The sequence below is a fragment of the Ranitomeya variabilis genome, chromosome 1 (genome assembly GCF_051348905.1).
Source record: "Ranitomeya variabilis isolate aRanVar5 chromosome 1, aRanVar5.hap1, whole genome shotgun sequence".
Lineage (NCBI taxonomy): Eukaryota > Metazoa > Chordata > Amphibia > Anura > Dendrobatidae > Ranitomeya > Ranitomeya variabilis.
In genome coordinates, this window is record NC_135232.1 from 643,628,182 (window position 1) to 643,644,808 (window position 16,627).

Sequence of the window (16,627 nt, forward strand, 5' to 3'; positions counted from 1 at the left end):
TTTCTTTCGGGTTTAGAGAGTAGAATCTTTCTACTTTTCGATTCTGCCTTGTGGAAAAAAGATCCACTTGAGGAAGCCCCCAGATAGCACAGATTTCTCCAAATATTTTTTGATTTAGCGACCACTCGCCTTGGTGCAGGACGTGACGACTCAGAAAATCTGCGACAAAGTTGTCTGACCCCTTTAAGTGTGTACTTGTAAGAGATAAAAGGTGGTTTTCGGCCCAAAGAAATAGTCTTCCTGCTTCTTCCATTAGGGGACTTGATCTGGTTCCCCCCTGTCGATTTATATACGACACCATTGTGCTGTTGTCGGACAACACTACCAGATGTTTTCCTTTGACATCCTCTTCCGTTTGAAGAATCGCTTGCCTTACCGCTGTTAATTCCTTCAAGTTTGAGGAGGCTAATTGCATTTGTGGATCCCATAGACCCTGTAGGATCCGATCTGATAGGTGTGCCCTCCAATCTAACGGGCTCGCATCCGTGGTTAGTACCACCGGATTCTGGATTGACCATGGGACCCCTTTTTTTAGATTTTCGGAATCTAGCCACCAGCTTAGAGAGTCCCGTACATGTTGTGACAATACGATTCTTCGATTTAAGTTGTAAGGTATTTTTGTTTGTTCTGACAGGATCTGCCACTGTAGGTCCCTTGAATGAAGTTGTGCCCATTGGACTGCTGGAATTGTTGCAGTTAGCATACCTAGGAGGGACATGGCTTCCCTCACCGAGACATATTGGGCCACCTGTATTTGTCTTACTCATGTTTTATGGCCTCGACTTTTCTGTCTGGAAGGATACAGACTTGTCTGATTGAATTTAATTGTATCCCCAGGAACTCTTGTATCTGGACCGGAATCAATCTTGATTTTTTTAAGTTTATTATCCACCCTAGTTTGGTAAGCAGCTCTCGTACTGTCGTAACTGCTTTTATGCAATCTTCTTGATTGTCGGCTATAAGGAGGAAATCGTCCAAATAGGGCACTAGTAGAATGTTTTCTCTCCTTACGAAGGATGCTACTTCCGAAATTATTTTTGTAAAGATACGAGGAGCCACTGATACCCCAAAGGGGAGACATTGGTATTGTAGGTGGGTGTAGACCTGCCCCAGCTGCACAACCAACCTCAGGAATTGTTGATGCTCTCTGCTGATTGGCACATGATAATAGGCATCGGTAAGGTCTATGACTGCCATGTAACATCCTGGATACAGCAGTTTTACCGCCGTTCTCAGAGTCTCCATTTTGAATTTTTCCACTCGGATGAATTTGTTTAATTCTTTTAAGTTGAAAATTGTTCTTAATGACCCATCCGGTTTTGGAGTGAGGAAAAGGGTGCTGTAAAACCCCCTCCCTATTTCCTGTGGAGGTACTCTTACCAGGACTTTTTTGTCTAAAAGAAGACAAACTTCTTTCTCGAGAACTAACTGGTTCTTTTTGGCCACCCGAGTAACTTTTATTCGGTGAGGAGGCAGGGAGATGAAGTTTAATCGTAGGCCGTCTGATAACAAGTTGATTATCCATGGAGACGGCTGTAAGGTTACCCACTGATGGACAAAAAACCGTAACCTTCCTCCCACCTGGAATATGGCGTCATTGTTTGGGATCTGGTTTTGGAGGTTTATTGAAAAGAAACCCTCTTTCTCTTTTTTCACCCCAGGGTTTCCCCCGTGTGGTTCTATCCGTTGGGCGGCCCCGGCCTCTACCCGATCCTCGAAAGGACCGACGATTGTCATACCAACGTCGTTTAAAGAAGGGAGGTGGAGGAAAGTGTTTCTTCTTGTCCGCCGCTTTTTCTAAAATTTCATCTAAAGCCCTGCCGAATAAATATTGCCCCTCACAGGGTACAGCACAGAGCTTCACTTTTGATTGAAAATCAGCATTCCAGTTTTTTAACCATAACGCTCTTCCTGAATTAGAGAGGGCACAAGCCCGGGCAGCAAACCGTACCGAATCAATGGCAGCGTCCGCCAGGAATCCCGCTGCATTTTGAAGTGGAGGGATGACTTCTAGAAGTCTGTCTATTGGACACTTGTTTTTTATTTGGTCGCTTAGTTCCTCCAGCCATTTAACCATGGAACGGGCAGTGCAGGTAGCCGCTACTCCAGGCTTGAACACCCAAGTTGAGGCTTCCCAGGCTGATTTTAGAAAGGCATCCGCCTTTTTATCTAGGGGGTCTTTTAGGGCCCCCATATCCTCGAAGGGAAGTGCTATGCCCCTGGAGGTACTTGCGATAGCCGCGTCCAACCTAGGCGCTTTTTCCCATTTCTCGCAAATTTCCTCATCAAAGGGATATTTACGTTTTAAGGCCTGGGGAACTGAAATCCTCTTATTCGTTTTTTTCCATTCTTTTTTGATAAGATTTAATATGTTATCGTGAAAAGGGAAAACTTTCCGTTTTTTATCTTCTAAATTACTGAACATGGAGTCCTGAATCGTTTGCTTTTCTTTTGGCATCTCAACCCCCAGGGTGGACCTGACCAGTTTTAGCAACTTCCCCATGTCTTATGATAACATATATGGCCGGCCACACTCTTCATCTGAAGAGTCCAGGTCCGAACCCTCCTCGGGCGGAAGTTCCCCCAGTTCACCCTCGGATTCTACATCAGATATTTGGGCAGGCGTAGAGGGTGGGTTTACGGAGCTCTGCAATCCATGATGTTTTATCTGCTCCTTTACTGTGCTCTGCACCTCGTTTCTCACAATATCCTTTATACTCTGAAGTAAAGATGATGACTCTTCAGATACAGTTTTTTCTATGCATGAGCGGCACATACGCTTCTCATATGCTTTGGGAAGGCTTCTATCACAGAGTGCACACACTTTATGCTTTTGTTTAGAGGTAACTTTCTTTTCCTGCATATATATATATATATATATACAGAAAACACAGAGTTACTAACATGTTTTTTGCCTTACAAAGGCACTCACCCACCGGACCCTTAGTACCACGACAGGCTGTGGGTTCTCTGCTGGGATCGCTGATTCCTTTGGATCTGCCATCTTGCAGGAGACCGTTACCGGTGCCTGCTTGCCGCCTTGTAGTTTAAATATGGCCGGCCAGGAAGCGGTGTGTGCGCTCCTGAACTTCCTCCCCCCCGGGGAGTGTCAGCACACCGCTCCTTCAGCTTACAGCGTCACTTCCGGTTCTCTTTTACCCGGAAGTTCCTCCATTCACTCGGCGCCAGCATCGTGATGGACACGCTTTCAGTTTCTCCCCCAGCCCAGCCTCCGGCCAGGAGCGGACGCCGGGGAGTCCGCAGTAGGGAGGACGCACATGCAGCCAGGTATGGAGGCGACGCGCGCACGCCGCCGCTCCCACCGCGGACCTCGGTCAGAGACCGGCCTTAGCAAGGGAGACCTCTCACCATGCAGCACCGCAGGTTCCCTGCAAGAACAGGAAACCAAACTGAGGAGAGAGGTGCCGCCCCCATCTTTTATCTCCTATGCAGGTTTCCTGTTCTTGGGGGCGGGACCATCTCTCATGTACCGGTGCGGTCATGGGGAAGGGAAAAACTGACGGATCTGCTGCAAAAGGCGACTTTCACATCAGCGATTCTTGCTAAAGTCACTGCCGATAGTGTCATACTCACCAAAGGGGGAGGCAGCGCTAAAAGTGCCTAGGGCAGCAGAAACTCTAAATACGGCCCTGACTGCAATCAAACGATTCCTGTAACTGTCAATGAGAATTCTGCACCTCTCGACAGGTATTTTGGCCCACTCCTCAAGAGCAAGCTGCTCCAGTTGTCTAGTGTTTGAAGGTTGCCTTTTCCAGACGGCATGTTTCAGCTTTTTAAACATGCTCAATAGGATTTAGGTCAGGGCTCATAGAAGGCCACTTCAGCATAGTCCAGAGGCTTAGATATGCACTGTGCATGCCCAGGAGTCCCAGCCCCGCAGTGAGAATAAATCAGAAGACACTGCGGGGCGGGATCTCGGGCAGGGAGGCGAAACAGGCGCAGTCAGCTAGACTGCAAATGAGGACAGAGGACGGGCAGCCCTCACTGCGCATGCCCAAGGGAAAAGAGCGCAGGCGCTGGCTCATTCGAAAACAGCGCTGAGGAGGCGGCGCCCGGCGCCAAGAGGACATGAGTGACGGCGGTGCTGCGTTTGCAGCAGGGGGGGAAAGACCTGCCTTCAGAGCTGATTCAAGGTATTTGGGACAAATTATAAAATGGATTATTTCTGAAGTTACAGCACCAATAACTAAAAGAGCCACCTTGTCAGAATGCAGCATTAGTGCTGCACAAGGTGGCTCTTTTAGTTACAAATGCCTGGGGGGGTGACAGGTTCCCTTTAATCTGTTTAGAAGTTTTTCATCAATTTTTCCCCTGCGGCCACGTCCAGGGAGGTTGGATACAGTCCCATGGATCTTAAATTTCTGAATAATATGTGCAATTGTAGTCACAGGAACATCAAGCTGCTTGGAGATGGTCTTATAACTTTTACCTTTAACATGTTTGTCTATAATTTTCTTTTTTCCAATGGTATTTATTTAAATTTAAAGGGAACCTGTCACCTGAATTTGGCGGGCCCTTTTTTCGATCCGATGGGCGGTGTTTTCGGGTCTTTTATTCACCCCTTCCTTTCCCGCTGGCCGCAATATTGTCTTGAAGTTGATTCGCTTTCCTCCGTAGAAAACGCGTGCGCAAGGCAATCTTGCCTTGTGCACGTGCAGTATGCTTTGCCCAACTGCGGGCAAAGCCGAAAAGCATTAGTGCGCCGGCGCATGCGCACTATGTCCCGGAAGTATTTTGGGCAAAGCATACTGTGCGTGCGCAAGGCAAGATTGCCTTGCGCACGCGTGTTCTACGGAGGAAAGCGAATCAACTTCAAGACAATATTGCAGCCAGCGGGAAAGGAAGGGGTGAATAAAAGACCCGAAAACACCACCCATCGGACCGAAAATAGGGCCCGCCAAATTCAGGTGACAGGTTCCCTTTAAAGTATAACAAATATAGAATTGGTAGATGTGCAGTTGCAAATAGGTTAGGGAAGGAAAAGGAGTGGAGGGGGAGGGTTAGACGGGGGGGGGGGGGGGAATATAATTTTCTTTCTAATCTCCTGAGACAACTCTTTCCTTCGCTTTCTCTGGTCCATGTTGAGTATGATACCCACCATGTCACCAAACGGCATAGAGAGTACCTGTAGCCCTATATATAGGCCCACTCACTGATTCCTAGATTGTAGACACCTCTGATGCTAGTTAGTGGACACACTAATTTAACATGTCCCTTTTGTCACATTATTTTCAGGGGTACCATCATTTCTGTTCAGGCCTATTTCATGAGTTTTATTTTTTTTATTTTAATTCTGTGGAAACATGGTTGAAAAGCAATGTCTGACTTTCATTTTTTCATTTTCATAGAGATATATATATATATATATATATATATATATATATATATATATATATATATATATATATATATACTAGCTATTGAACCCGTTCTACGCCCGGGTGGCGAGCATTTATATTGGTATATGGTCTCCATCCTGGTATGTGCTGCTCCCATCTTGCTCTCCCATCCTGTCATGTGCTGCTCCATCCTGCGCCCCCATCCTGTCATGTGCTGCTCCACCGTGTCATGTGCTGCTCCATCCTGCATCCCCATCCTGTCATGTGCTGCTCCACCGTGTCATGTGCTGCTCCATCCTGCGCCCCATCCTGTCATGTGCTGCTCCACCGTGTCATGTGCTGCTCCATCCTGCATCCCCATCCTGTCATGTGCTCCCATCCTGCGCCCCCATCCTATCACGTGCTGCTCCATCCTGCGCCCCCATCATTGCGGGCGGCTGTGCGGAGTGCGGGCGGCTGTGCTGAGTGCGGGCGGCTGTGCTGAGTGCGGGCGGCTGTGCTGAGTGCGGGCGGCTGTGCTGAGTGCGGGCGGCTGTGCTGAGTGCGGGCGGCTGTGCTGAGTGCGGGCGGCTGTGCGGAGTGCGGGCGGCTGTGCGGAGTGCGGGCGGCTGTGCGGAGTGCGGGCGGCTGTGCGGAGTGCGGGCGGCTGTGCGGAGTGCGGGCGGCTGTGCGGAGTGCGGGCGGCTGTGCTGAGTGCGGGCGGCTGTGCTGAGTGCGGGCGGCTGTGCTGAGTGCGAGCGGCTGTGCTGAGTGCGAGCGGCTGTGCTGAGTGCGGGCGGCTGTGCTGGGTGCGGGCGGCTGTGCTGGGTGCGGTGGCTGTGCTGGGTGCAGCGGCTGTGTGTGGCTGTGGGCGGCGGCTGTGGGCGGCTGTGCTGGGTGCGGTGGCTGTGCTGGGTGCGGCGGCTGTGCGTGGCTGTGGGCGGCTGTGCGTGGCTGTGGGCGGCTGTGCGTGGCTGTGCTGGGTGCGGCGGCTGCGCTGGGTGCCGCGGCTGTGCGTGGCTGTGCTGGGTGCGGTGGCTGTGCGTGGCTGTAGGCGCCTGTGCGTGGCTGTGGGCGGCTGTGCGTGGCTGTGCTGGGTGCAGCGGCTGTGCGTGGCTGTAGGCGGCTGTGCTGGGTGCGGCGGCTGTGCGTGGCTGTGCTGGGTGCGGTGGCTGTGGTGGGTGCGGCGGCTGTGGGTGGCTGTGCGTGGCTGTGCTGGGTGCGGCGGCTGTACTGGGTGCGGCGGCTGTGGGCGGCTGTGCGTGGCTGTGGGCGGCTGTGCTCGGTGCGGCGGCTGTGCTGGGTGCGGCAGCTGTGCGTGGCTGTGGTGGCTGTGGACGTAAGTGGCGTAAGTAACAAATAGCTGTGGCATGAAGTGCCACAGCCTCATGGCACAGCAATTTGTTACTTGCGGAGGGTGAGTATACTTACCCTGTCCCGTTCCACCGACGCCATTCCGGGCCATGAATATCCCCCTGCTCCCGGAATCGGCGCCTGCGCAGTCCGCGCTTTCCGGCGCCATTTTCTTGAAGACACATTGCAGTGTGTCTTCAAGAAAATGGCGCCGGAAAGCGCGGACTGCGCAGGCGCCTTTTCCGGCACCAGGAGGACAGATTTTCTGTGTCCTCCTGGTGCCGGAAAAGGCACCTGCGCAGTCCGCGCTTTCCGGCGCCATTTTCTTGAAGACACACTGCAATGTGTCTTCAAGAAAATGGCGCCGGAAAGCGCGGACTGCGCAGGCGCCGATTCCGGGAGCAGGGGGATATTCATGGCCCGGAATGGCGTCGGTGGAACGGGACAGGTAAGTTTACTCACCCTCCGCCTCCTGGCTCGTCCCTGTTTCTCTGTTGGAGATCGCGGTGTGCGTTCAGCGCTTACGCATACCGCGATCTCCTGGGAGCGTCGCTCTGTGGGGTCCAGACTGCGCCGGCGCTTGCGCAGTCTATAAAGGCTTCGGACAGAGTGACGCTCCCAGCGTTATATATATATATATATATATATATATATATTTTAAATCGCATAGTTTTTATTAAAGCATATGACACGCCAGTAACACAGTCTGACAATTTCCAGACAGGTACAATGAATACAAAACCGATTAATACATTTTCATATTATGAAAACAACTTACTTTCCCTATAACCAGCCCCCCTCTCCCCTCCCTCCCCCCATTCCCTTGCCCGTTATCCAATAAAACCATCTGACATCACCTCTTGAAAATGATACTAAGCTTTACAAAAGCCCACCTATACATGTAAAAGTCCCTCCAGAAGCAACTAAACGACCCCCATTCTACTCTGCAATGACTCAGCAGATGCCACGCCTGGGTAATCCATCCAACTGTACCACACATTTTCAAATTTTGTATTCTGACCTCTCTTGATGTATATATTCCTTTCCATAAGGACAATATTAACAAAATAAATTTTAAATTCCTTTTTACCTGGTGGTCTTTCATCCAACAATGCATCGCAATAAGCTTCCTCGCAGCATACAACAATCTAGCAATAGTCAACGTTCCACGTTCATCCGTAGCAATATCATCCATACAGCCAAGAAGGCAAGTCAGCGGGTTATGCACCACATCTACCCCTGTCACCTCTTGAATCAAATTACGGTAAGCACCTTCTCCCATAGATCTTCTGTCATTAAACGAGGGGTACCAACAATTTATGTATATGTGGGTTCATTGGATCTAATACTATGATTGGCTACTTTTCCTTTAAAAGGAATCTGTCAACACTATTTTGCTATGCAATCTGAGAGCAGCATGATGTAGAGACACAGACCCAGATTACAGCAATGTGTCATTTACTGGGTTGCTTGGTGCAGTTTTGATAGCGTCCCTGTTTTTTTCTGCTGTGGATGTAGCTGTAACATGGCACGGGGTGGTAGTCGTGAGCGAGTTACTCGTCTCTTGCACCCCGGCATGTTACATAAAGGTGGGGGTCCTGATTGGGTGTGTGGACTTGTGCTGTTAGGGCGCTACGCCCGTGCAGGCCACATGTAACCAATGACGCTGGTTTGCCAGGACCAAGTGTTGGACAGTTCGATGCGGGAGACCACCAGTCAAAAATAAACTTTTTACTTAACAATGAATGTTTCTTTCAACACACAGAACATTTTCCACACACAGTTTTCTTCCTCTTTACTCTCTTGTGCTCTAGCTTAACCTTTCGGTCACCACAGCACAGCTCAGTCCAGTTTGTAAGAGTCCTATGATCAACCCGCGATTCCATGTGCTTTTCCCCTTAGGGGAGTTACTTTGCCACTATGGCCGTTACTTACCATATTTTTCGGACTATAAAACACAGTTTTTTTCTCCAAAACTTTGGAGGAAAATGGGGATGCTCTTCTAGTCCAGATATGCTGTGGATGGGGAGGTGGGGGAGAGGCAGGGGAGAAGGAGCCGGCTGCTGCGGCTATCCCTGTGCCCGCTGCTAAAGAGAAATTAATATTCACTTCTTCCCACGCCCACAATCCTGCCCACCTCTTTGCACTGAAGCCGGAGCTGAGAGGTAGGAGGGACAATGGGTGTGAGGAGCAGTGATTATTAATTTCTCTTTAATAGCGGCACATTATTAGCCGCAGCCGCCGACTTGCTGCAGCGGCAAGACTATCATGTGTGCCCGCTACTACAGCGAATGAATATTCACTGCTCTCCCGTAGGAGTGGGGAGCAGTGAATATTCATTGATCTTTAATAGCGGGCACAGGCGCAGCAGACACCGGCTTCCTGCAGCTGCCGGGCGATCACATGTGCCCGCTATTAAAGATCAATGAATATTCACTGCTCTCCACGCCTATGGCCATGTCTACCAGGATAGCGATGAGGGGGCCATGCACACCAGGATAGCGATGAGGGGGCCATACCTACCAGGATAGCGATGAGGGGGGCATGCAGACCAAGATGGGGATGAGGGGGCCATGCAGACCAGGATGGGAGATATTAGTACAGAATTGACAACATTTTCTGCTTACATTTTTTTTTTCTATTTTCCTCCTCTAAAACCTAGGTGCGTCTTATGGTCCAGTGCGTCTTATAGTCCAAAAAATACGATCTCTCTTCTGTCTCTGATGTTCTGGAACTGTCATCTGGGGCACTTTCTTCGTCTCACGTACTCTGTTCCATCTAGGCCCATTACCTATTGGTGTTATAAACTCTGGGCCATACTGCTAGGCTTCCTCTCCTGGGAACAATCTTTGATCACTTCTATCTCCACTGGATAATGCAATCCATCCTCTCGGTCTCTTCTCACTATAGGGACACCTTCATTATGCGGCTCTGCTGAGCAATCAAACCAAAAGGTCTGCTCTAGCAGCAACCTAGTCCTGCATGACATCTCTGATCTTGCTACATAGCTCATCCCTCCCTGGGCTAGTATCAACTCTTAACTCAATGTCTACTCAGTATCTGTTGCTGGGCAGAACACAGCTTCAACATCAACATTACAGATTATTACACATAGAAACATAACACATTGCAACAATACACACGTCTTCAAGGGGGAACGTGGGCAGCATTTCTATCTACTTACATAGCAGTGGTCAGAATGCGGAACTCTGTATAATCCCGGCCACATCACTGACTGGCAGATTCCTGTGTGTATTGTCAGCAAGCTACCAATCAGTGGTGGGGGCAAGGTTACGCAGATTACCTGGACTGACTGGCATGCAACACCTAGTCCAGTGATAATCTCCTGCTGGTAAAACACTGATTGTATTGAAACTACAGCAAGCAGCTGAGCAAGTGATATGTCCCTGGAATGAGGCTTTCTTGCCCTATGCTATGCTGCTTAAGATTAAATAGCAAAAACCTGCTGACAGATTCACTTTATTTTTGGCCTAAAAGTGGTTGAGGGTGGCTTTAACAACAGGTAGAAAGGGGGTAAGGGTTTTTTTTCTATAGGCCACTAATACCAGATAAAGAAGAATCAGACTGTCAGCAACCCACAATCAGTTGTTTGAAATAGCCACAGATCTCTGGTGAGTGCTACATTTTTTTTCATTGTTTCATAGGCGTGATTCCATATTTTTCGTAGAGGCTATGCCTATTATTAAAGCTCACTCTTCAAGCTATAATACCAAATACAGCCATTACTAAAACATATGGTGCTGTGCAAGGGAACTAATGAAGGACATGTGACATTTGCTAAGTGATGTAGCCCCTTCAAACAGCTGCTCGACACAGGGTGCTGACAGTCATACCCCGAAGATCTAATATTGATGGTCTTTCCTAATTATAGGCAATTGTCACGGATAACCTCTTTAAAGTTGCTATTTATGTACTATAGCAAAGGAACTAACAATGTGCAAAGCAAGTTCAAGTGTATCAGTTCTGTGGGTGTATCAAATATAAACCTATATAAAGGGTCTCAAGATCCCTTTACAAGACTTTCTTTCATACACTTCTACATTGTTTCAGACACAATCGTCCCTTCCGCAAGTCAATGCTTCCATTGCTTGCCAGGGCACAGGGACAAAAAGAACTAATTATTTATCCACGGTCAAGGAGAACAAAGAAAGAATTGATCCTAACAAACCATGAAATACAGCAATACACCGAAAGTCAAAATCAAAGCTGATGATTACACTCACACACAAGTATATGAAAATAATACATAACGATACTTGCCTCATTCACTCTGGGTTTATTGATGATGTTTTTGGCATTTGAAGCATAGCGCAAGGTGCTCATGGTTTCATTGTAACTGCTGCTTGCAGGGGAAATAGCTAAAATAACCAGAATACAGTATGTAATGAAATGTAAAATAGTGTAATAAACTGTAAATACAGAACAGGTGGAAGTCTAGACATGGGCTCAATGTACTTTACTCGGTTCATTAACAATTTCTTTGGTGATGGACCTACGACCACCAAATTTGCTTCCAACACAAATTTGAATATCAGATTAATTTATAGGGATCACAATTCTATGCGGATACATTTTTTAATATATATTTATAGCTATCTGACCACAGGTTTGTTTTTTTTAATTCTGAGTTGAAGTGTACCAACTTATATTCAGAAAAACTATTAAAATGCAGGGGTCTGCAAAATAATTTTTCAATACGCTGTTGTACACTACTTTGACAACCCTTTCTTATATGTGCGAGTTCCCTGAGTTTATAAGAGACTTCTATTCATCTACCACACCAGCAGGGCACCTTTCCAGCGATTACGGCACCGGGTTTACTGGCGCTTGCGGGACATCAGTGGTTGCAGAATGGCTGCTGCCTTTACTATTTTGTCAGCGGATCTGGACCGTACATTGTTATTGTCATGTGCAGCCCATGTTACAAGAGCCCAACATGGCTTGAACGGTGCCAGTGCAAGAAGGAAGAAGGAGTATACATTTTTCTTATTGTACTTGGGGGACTAGGACATTTAAAACGTTTTCCCCATTAAGCAAATATTTCACTATAATTACTTATCAGGACCCGCTTTTCACTGCAATGAAACCAGTGAGAAGGCAAAGTTTCAATTTTCCGCATCAACAATCTTTAAAGCAGCTTACTCCAAGAAGAAGCTGATAGGAGAAACTCAGTCGGTTAGAAGCTGATTTGCTGTGTATTTGACATATTTGCTTTGTGTTTTTAACGCATATATTCTGGTGAGTACAAAAAATCTCAAATTAGAAGCCAATCATCTTACAGTGCTGCTCTGTATCCAGTTTTTCCAGTAAAGGGAAAATCAGTACAGTACTGTTGGCGGTGTTCACTTGCAGAACTACTGGTCTCAGCAGGACTAATAGCAACATTATTGGACAAATACACAGATACTGGAAGTGTGACGAAGAGGAAGGATTTCAGATTATGTGAATTCTGCTTTAAAGATCTTTGATTCAGTACTGTTAAATGTTATATCTTTTTCTTAATCATTTTGAGAATAAATTTTGCTCTCAATAGCAGCACAGATCTGCCGCGGTCAGTACAGTCTCTTAGCTTCATTCTTAGAGATGAAAACCTATCGCCAGACTGTGCTACCATTAAGTGCAAATTTGCCAAATTAGAAAGGTTACTATTTTGACGATTCCTGCCAAATAATTTTTTTTTTTTTTTTTTTTTAGAATTGGCAGCGCACTTTAAATGAGAAAATTCAGTCAGCCTGCAGCTACCATTAGGGGGAGCTCAGGAGATTACTGCATACTAATTACCGTATACAATGGACTCATTACTATAAGCTCCATGTGCATAAGCACACAACAATGGTCGCTGAAGGCAACCACAACTTAATGATTAGGACCACTGTAACAGAAAGAGCACATAATGATATACAAGATATTTTAAGAAAAAAAAAAATATTTTCACCTATTAATTTAATAAAAACTTATATTTCACAATGGAAAAAAGAGGGTTTTGGTGACCAATATGTGGGGTCTTTATTTTTTTCTTCAGCTGATAAACAGCCACCGATTGGCTTCAGCGGTCATGTGACACATTTCTGACCCGTAAACCACTGAAAATATAGCAGCGCTGACATTGCAGGAATGGTGACGCTGCAGGAGGCAAGTTCTGATTGTTAGCGCAAAAAGAATATAAATGTATGACTTACTGGCAATCATAATAGTTTTCGAGTTGCCCCCGAGACTGTCCTTTAAAAGCCAAGTCAGAATGGAATCTCTGTAAGGCACAAATGGCTGACGTCTTGATCCCGTTGCACTGCTTCCCGAGGGGCTGCCTGGGATGCCACTATCCCCGTCGCTGAGGATGCTGTTTATACTTTGAGAGCTACTAGTCATTTGGGAATTTTGAGCTACAAAGAACAGAAAAAATACATTTTCAGATATTAGTAGCAAGTAATTAAAGGGGCTGTTCGGAATTAGAAAAAAACTGCTATGGCATTGTGGGTTGTGTGTGTGGTATGGTAGCTTAGGCTCATGTAAGTGAATGGGACTGAGCTTCACAAATCAACCGCTGCAAGAGGGGCTCAGTGTACAAAGAAATTGTAGCGATCATTGTACAACAAATAAACATTGGATCAATGCATTTCTTTCACTACGTGGCAGATACAATCAGATATTTTTTATCAGTATTTGCCTCCTCAAAATTCCTCCAATGAGAAATACCTAATGCAGAGATGACGATCCCCAGAGTCACCAAGGAGCGGTTAATGTTGGAGCCTTCAGTGAGACGGTCTTTGCAGTAATTTGGAGAAGCTCTTTCACTACAAGAAAAACATGGATATATATCTAATGCTTTATAGAACAAATCCCAGGCATCCCCAAGTCATACTCACCTGCCTGCCAAGTCAACCAGGTGGATTTTGCTAGCAATCTCTGATGGCAAGTTATCATCTAACATTGCCTGTGGAAATAAGGAGCAAGGAGGTATCATAGGGGGGACACAATAAGTAAAAGTGCTTGTCATGTACAGTCCAGGCATCATTACAATAAATAGGGGACATCAAATAATGCTGCATGATGAGGTCATCAGCCAGGATCTCTCTATATGTGGAAACAGATTAATAGAAGGGATCAGATGAGGAGGAAAATGTAAAAAAGGGGAAAGTTAGATTAATTAATGGGATCGGCAGGGGAAGTGCATCGCAAAGACCTGGTGCAGCACGAGAGAAGTCTTGGAGACAGAATTGGGAGGTTCGGAGTATGAACGATATTGGTCTTAGGTCAGTTGCAGAACAGAGAGCGCAGGTAGGGTGATAGACAGATGTGAGGGAGGAAATGTAGGGTGGTGCATAACTGTATAGAGCTTTGTGGTGAAAGAGAAATTTGTGTTGTATTCTGGGCAACCAGTGCAATGACTGGCACAGGGTGAAGGCATTGGTGTAGTGGCTGGACAGAAATATAACCCTGGCTGCAGCATTCAGAATGGTTTAAAGAGGAGAGAGTTTATTAAGCAGGAGACGGATCAGAAGAGAGTTGCAGTAGTCCAGGTGAGAATGAATAAGAGCAAAAGTAAGAGTTTTGGTGGTTTCCAAGGTGAGCAAATAGTACAAAGATATCATACATAGAGTTACCCTCTTCTCCCACTCTTGACACACCGATAGCAACACCGCAGAAGAAATGATAGCACAGGCTTCCAGTATCCGTTGTTTCAGATGCTGCAAATCTCCTATCTTCACAGCACAGACAATTGCCTTCAGATGACCCCAGCATCTGAAACAACAGATACTGGAAGCCTGTGCTAGCATTTCTTCTGCGGTGTTGCTATCAGTGTGTCAAGAGTGGGAGAAGAGGGTTGCAATGAAAATCCAACACAATGGGCAGCACTTTGAACACATTTTATAAGTGGTCATAAACTTGTAAATAACTCATGAAAGAATAAAGTCTTGTGAAATTCTCAATAAGTTTGATGTGTCACATGACCCTCTTCCCATTGTAAAAAATAAAGTTGGATCCAAAATGGCTGACTTCAAAATGGCCGCCATGGTCACCACCTATCTTGAAAAGTTTTCCCCCTCCCATATACTAATGTGCCAGAAACAGTAAGTTGATATCAACAACCATTCCCATTTTATTTAGGTGTATCCATATAAATGGCCCACCCTGTATAACTAATAAAGGGCGATTTTATGGCAACTACTACAAGTGACCACAAAAAGCTGGAATAAGGGTCTTCGTCACTACTTTATGCTGCCCTCAGACAAGGCAGTATAAACCTGTTGACATATACCCAATAAAGGGAAGAGATGCTAATACTCTTTGTGGTGGAGTCATGTATATATAGTGCTTTAGTATGTGTTGAAAAGAAGGTAAATCTACAGAAAAAACACCTTGCAAAGCACATAAGCATCAGATCGCAATGGTCCACAGGAACTTATCGTGCAGCAATTACCGTACCTGTGTGTACTGAATGGTAAAGATTGCATGAGAGCGGCTACTGGCATCATGGATGTGGGTAGCTGCAGTTATTCTACAAGGAGAGACAATAGACAATTTCAAGCCCATAATGTTCTACAATAGCTGAAAATTAATATGGATCTCTATGAGCACCTAATATGGAAAGCCTTACGCTGCTCCACAATATCAACAATTTAGGGATTACGCTTTTACATAGTGTAAATAATTTGTAGAAATTGCATCGATCATACCATGTAACCACTTATTGTATAATAAACACATTTGAGCGCAGAACATTGGCAGTATCATACAGAATAATCTTATCTGGAGACGTTACCTGTTCTCCATTCCTTGCTCTAGGAAAGCAACGACTTGTTCATAATCAGTGACTACATGCTGTGATAATCCTATTACAATAGAAGACATTATTAAAGCAGATAAATTAGTCAGGAAATCAGAAGAACATACAGAAATAAGCAATAATAATAAACTGTAAAAGCATTTCATAAAACTAAAGTCATTCTAAAGTCAATGAAAGAACATAAGGGTATGTGCCCACTTTGAGTATTTGCAGATTTTTCTGCAGCAAAAATGCTACTCAAAATACAGGCGGTTAGGACGTGGTCTTTTTATGCATTTTAATGCATTTTCTCCCCTTAATTTGAATGGCTGAAAGTCTCTGAAACAACTGTTATGATACAGAACTGAAAAAATGCATTAATGTTCAAATCTGCAAGCAAAAAACAAGCAGCGTGTGCACGAGACATTACTTTTCTACAATAAAAAAAAAATGAAACATGACATAAAATATATGTAAAGCAGTTATACTATAACGCGGACCAGCGGACACAGACAGAAGAGGGCCCTTGTGAAAGAACGGTATATGGGCCCTTTTCAGTTCAATAATGTATCTGTGATAAAAACGTTTAACTGCTTTGTGAGAGGAGGTAGCGGCCTGCTCCCCTTACCATTTGGGCCTCTGTGTCGCTGCACCAACAGTATGTCCGACCCTGACAAGAACATAACTGCAGCTCTGCTACTGATAAGAGTTATGGATGTCCACTAGGGGGCAGCACTGCATCACAATGAGGCCGATAGTTTTCTTTACTGTGCACATCGAAGCCCTGACAAATATTGTTACCAAGATTCTCTAGCTGATTTTTTAATGCAGGGCCTGACATTTGGGATTGTGCACCCCTCAAGCCCCACTAGACACAGCTGACACCAGCACAAAGTTCAACTTAACGGAGTACATACATACCAGGATGGAGGATTTGTATACCAGGATAAGGGGATGGGGGATATACAGTTAGGTCCATATATATTTGGACAGAGACAACATTTTTCTAATTTTGGTTATGGACATTACCACAATGAATTTTAAACAAAACAATTCAGATGCAGTTGAAGTTCAGACTTTCAGCTTTCATTTGAGTGTATCCACATTAAAATTGGATGAAGGGTTAAGGAGTTTCAGCTACTTAACATGT

The 16,627-nt window shown here is 45.8% G+C and overlaps 1 protein-coding gene across 1 annotated transcript in view; it reads right to left on the reverse strand.

The window, feature by feature from the left end:
• STARD9 (StAR related lipid transfer domain containing 9) overlaps positions 1–16,627 on the reverse strand; it is a 305,447-nt gene that overhangs the window by 93,149 nt on the left and 195,671 nt on the right. Inside the window, exons 8-13 of the mRNA XM_077261513.1 lie at positions 15,475–15,544; positions 15,138–15,210; positions 13,577–13,644; positions 13,407–13,504; positions 12,893–13,093; positions 10,974–11,071 (exon numbers count right to left, since the gene is read on the reverse strand). Coding sequence (XP_077117628.1) covers positions 10,974–11,071; positions 12,893–13,093; positions 13,407–13,504; positions 13,577–13,644; positions 15,138–15,210; positions 15,475–15,544 — 608 coding nt within the window. The remainder of the gene's footprint in view (positions 1–10,973; positions 11,072–12,892; positions 13,094–13,406; positions 13,505–13,576; positions 13,645–15,137; positions 15,211–15,474; positions 15,545–16,627) is intronic.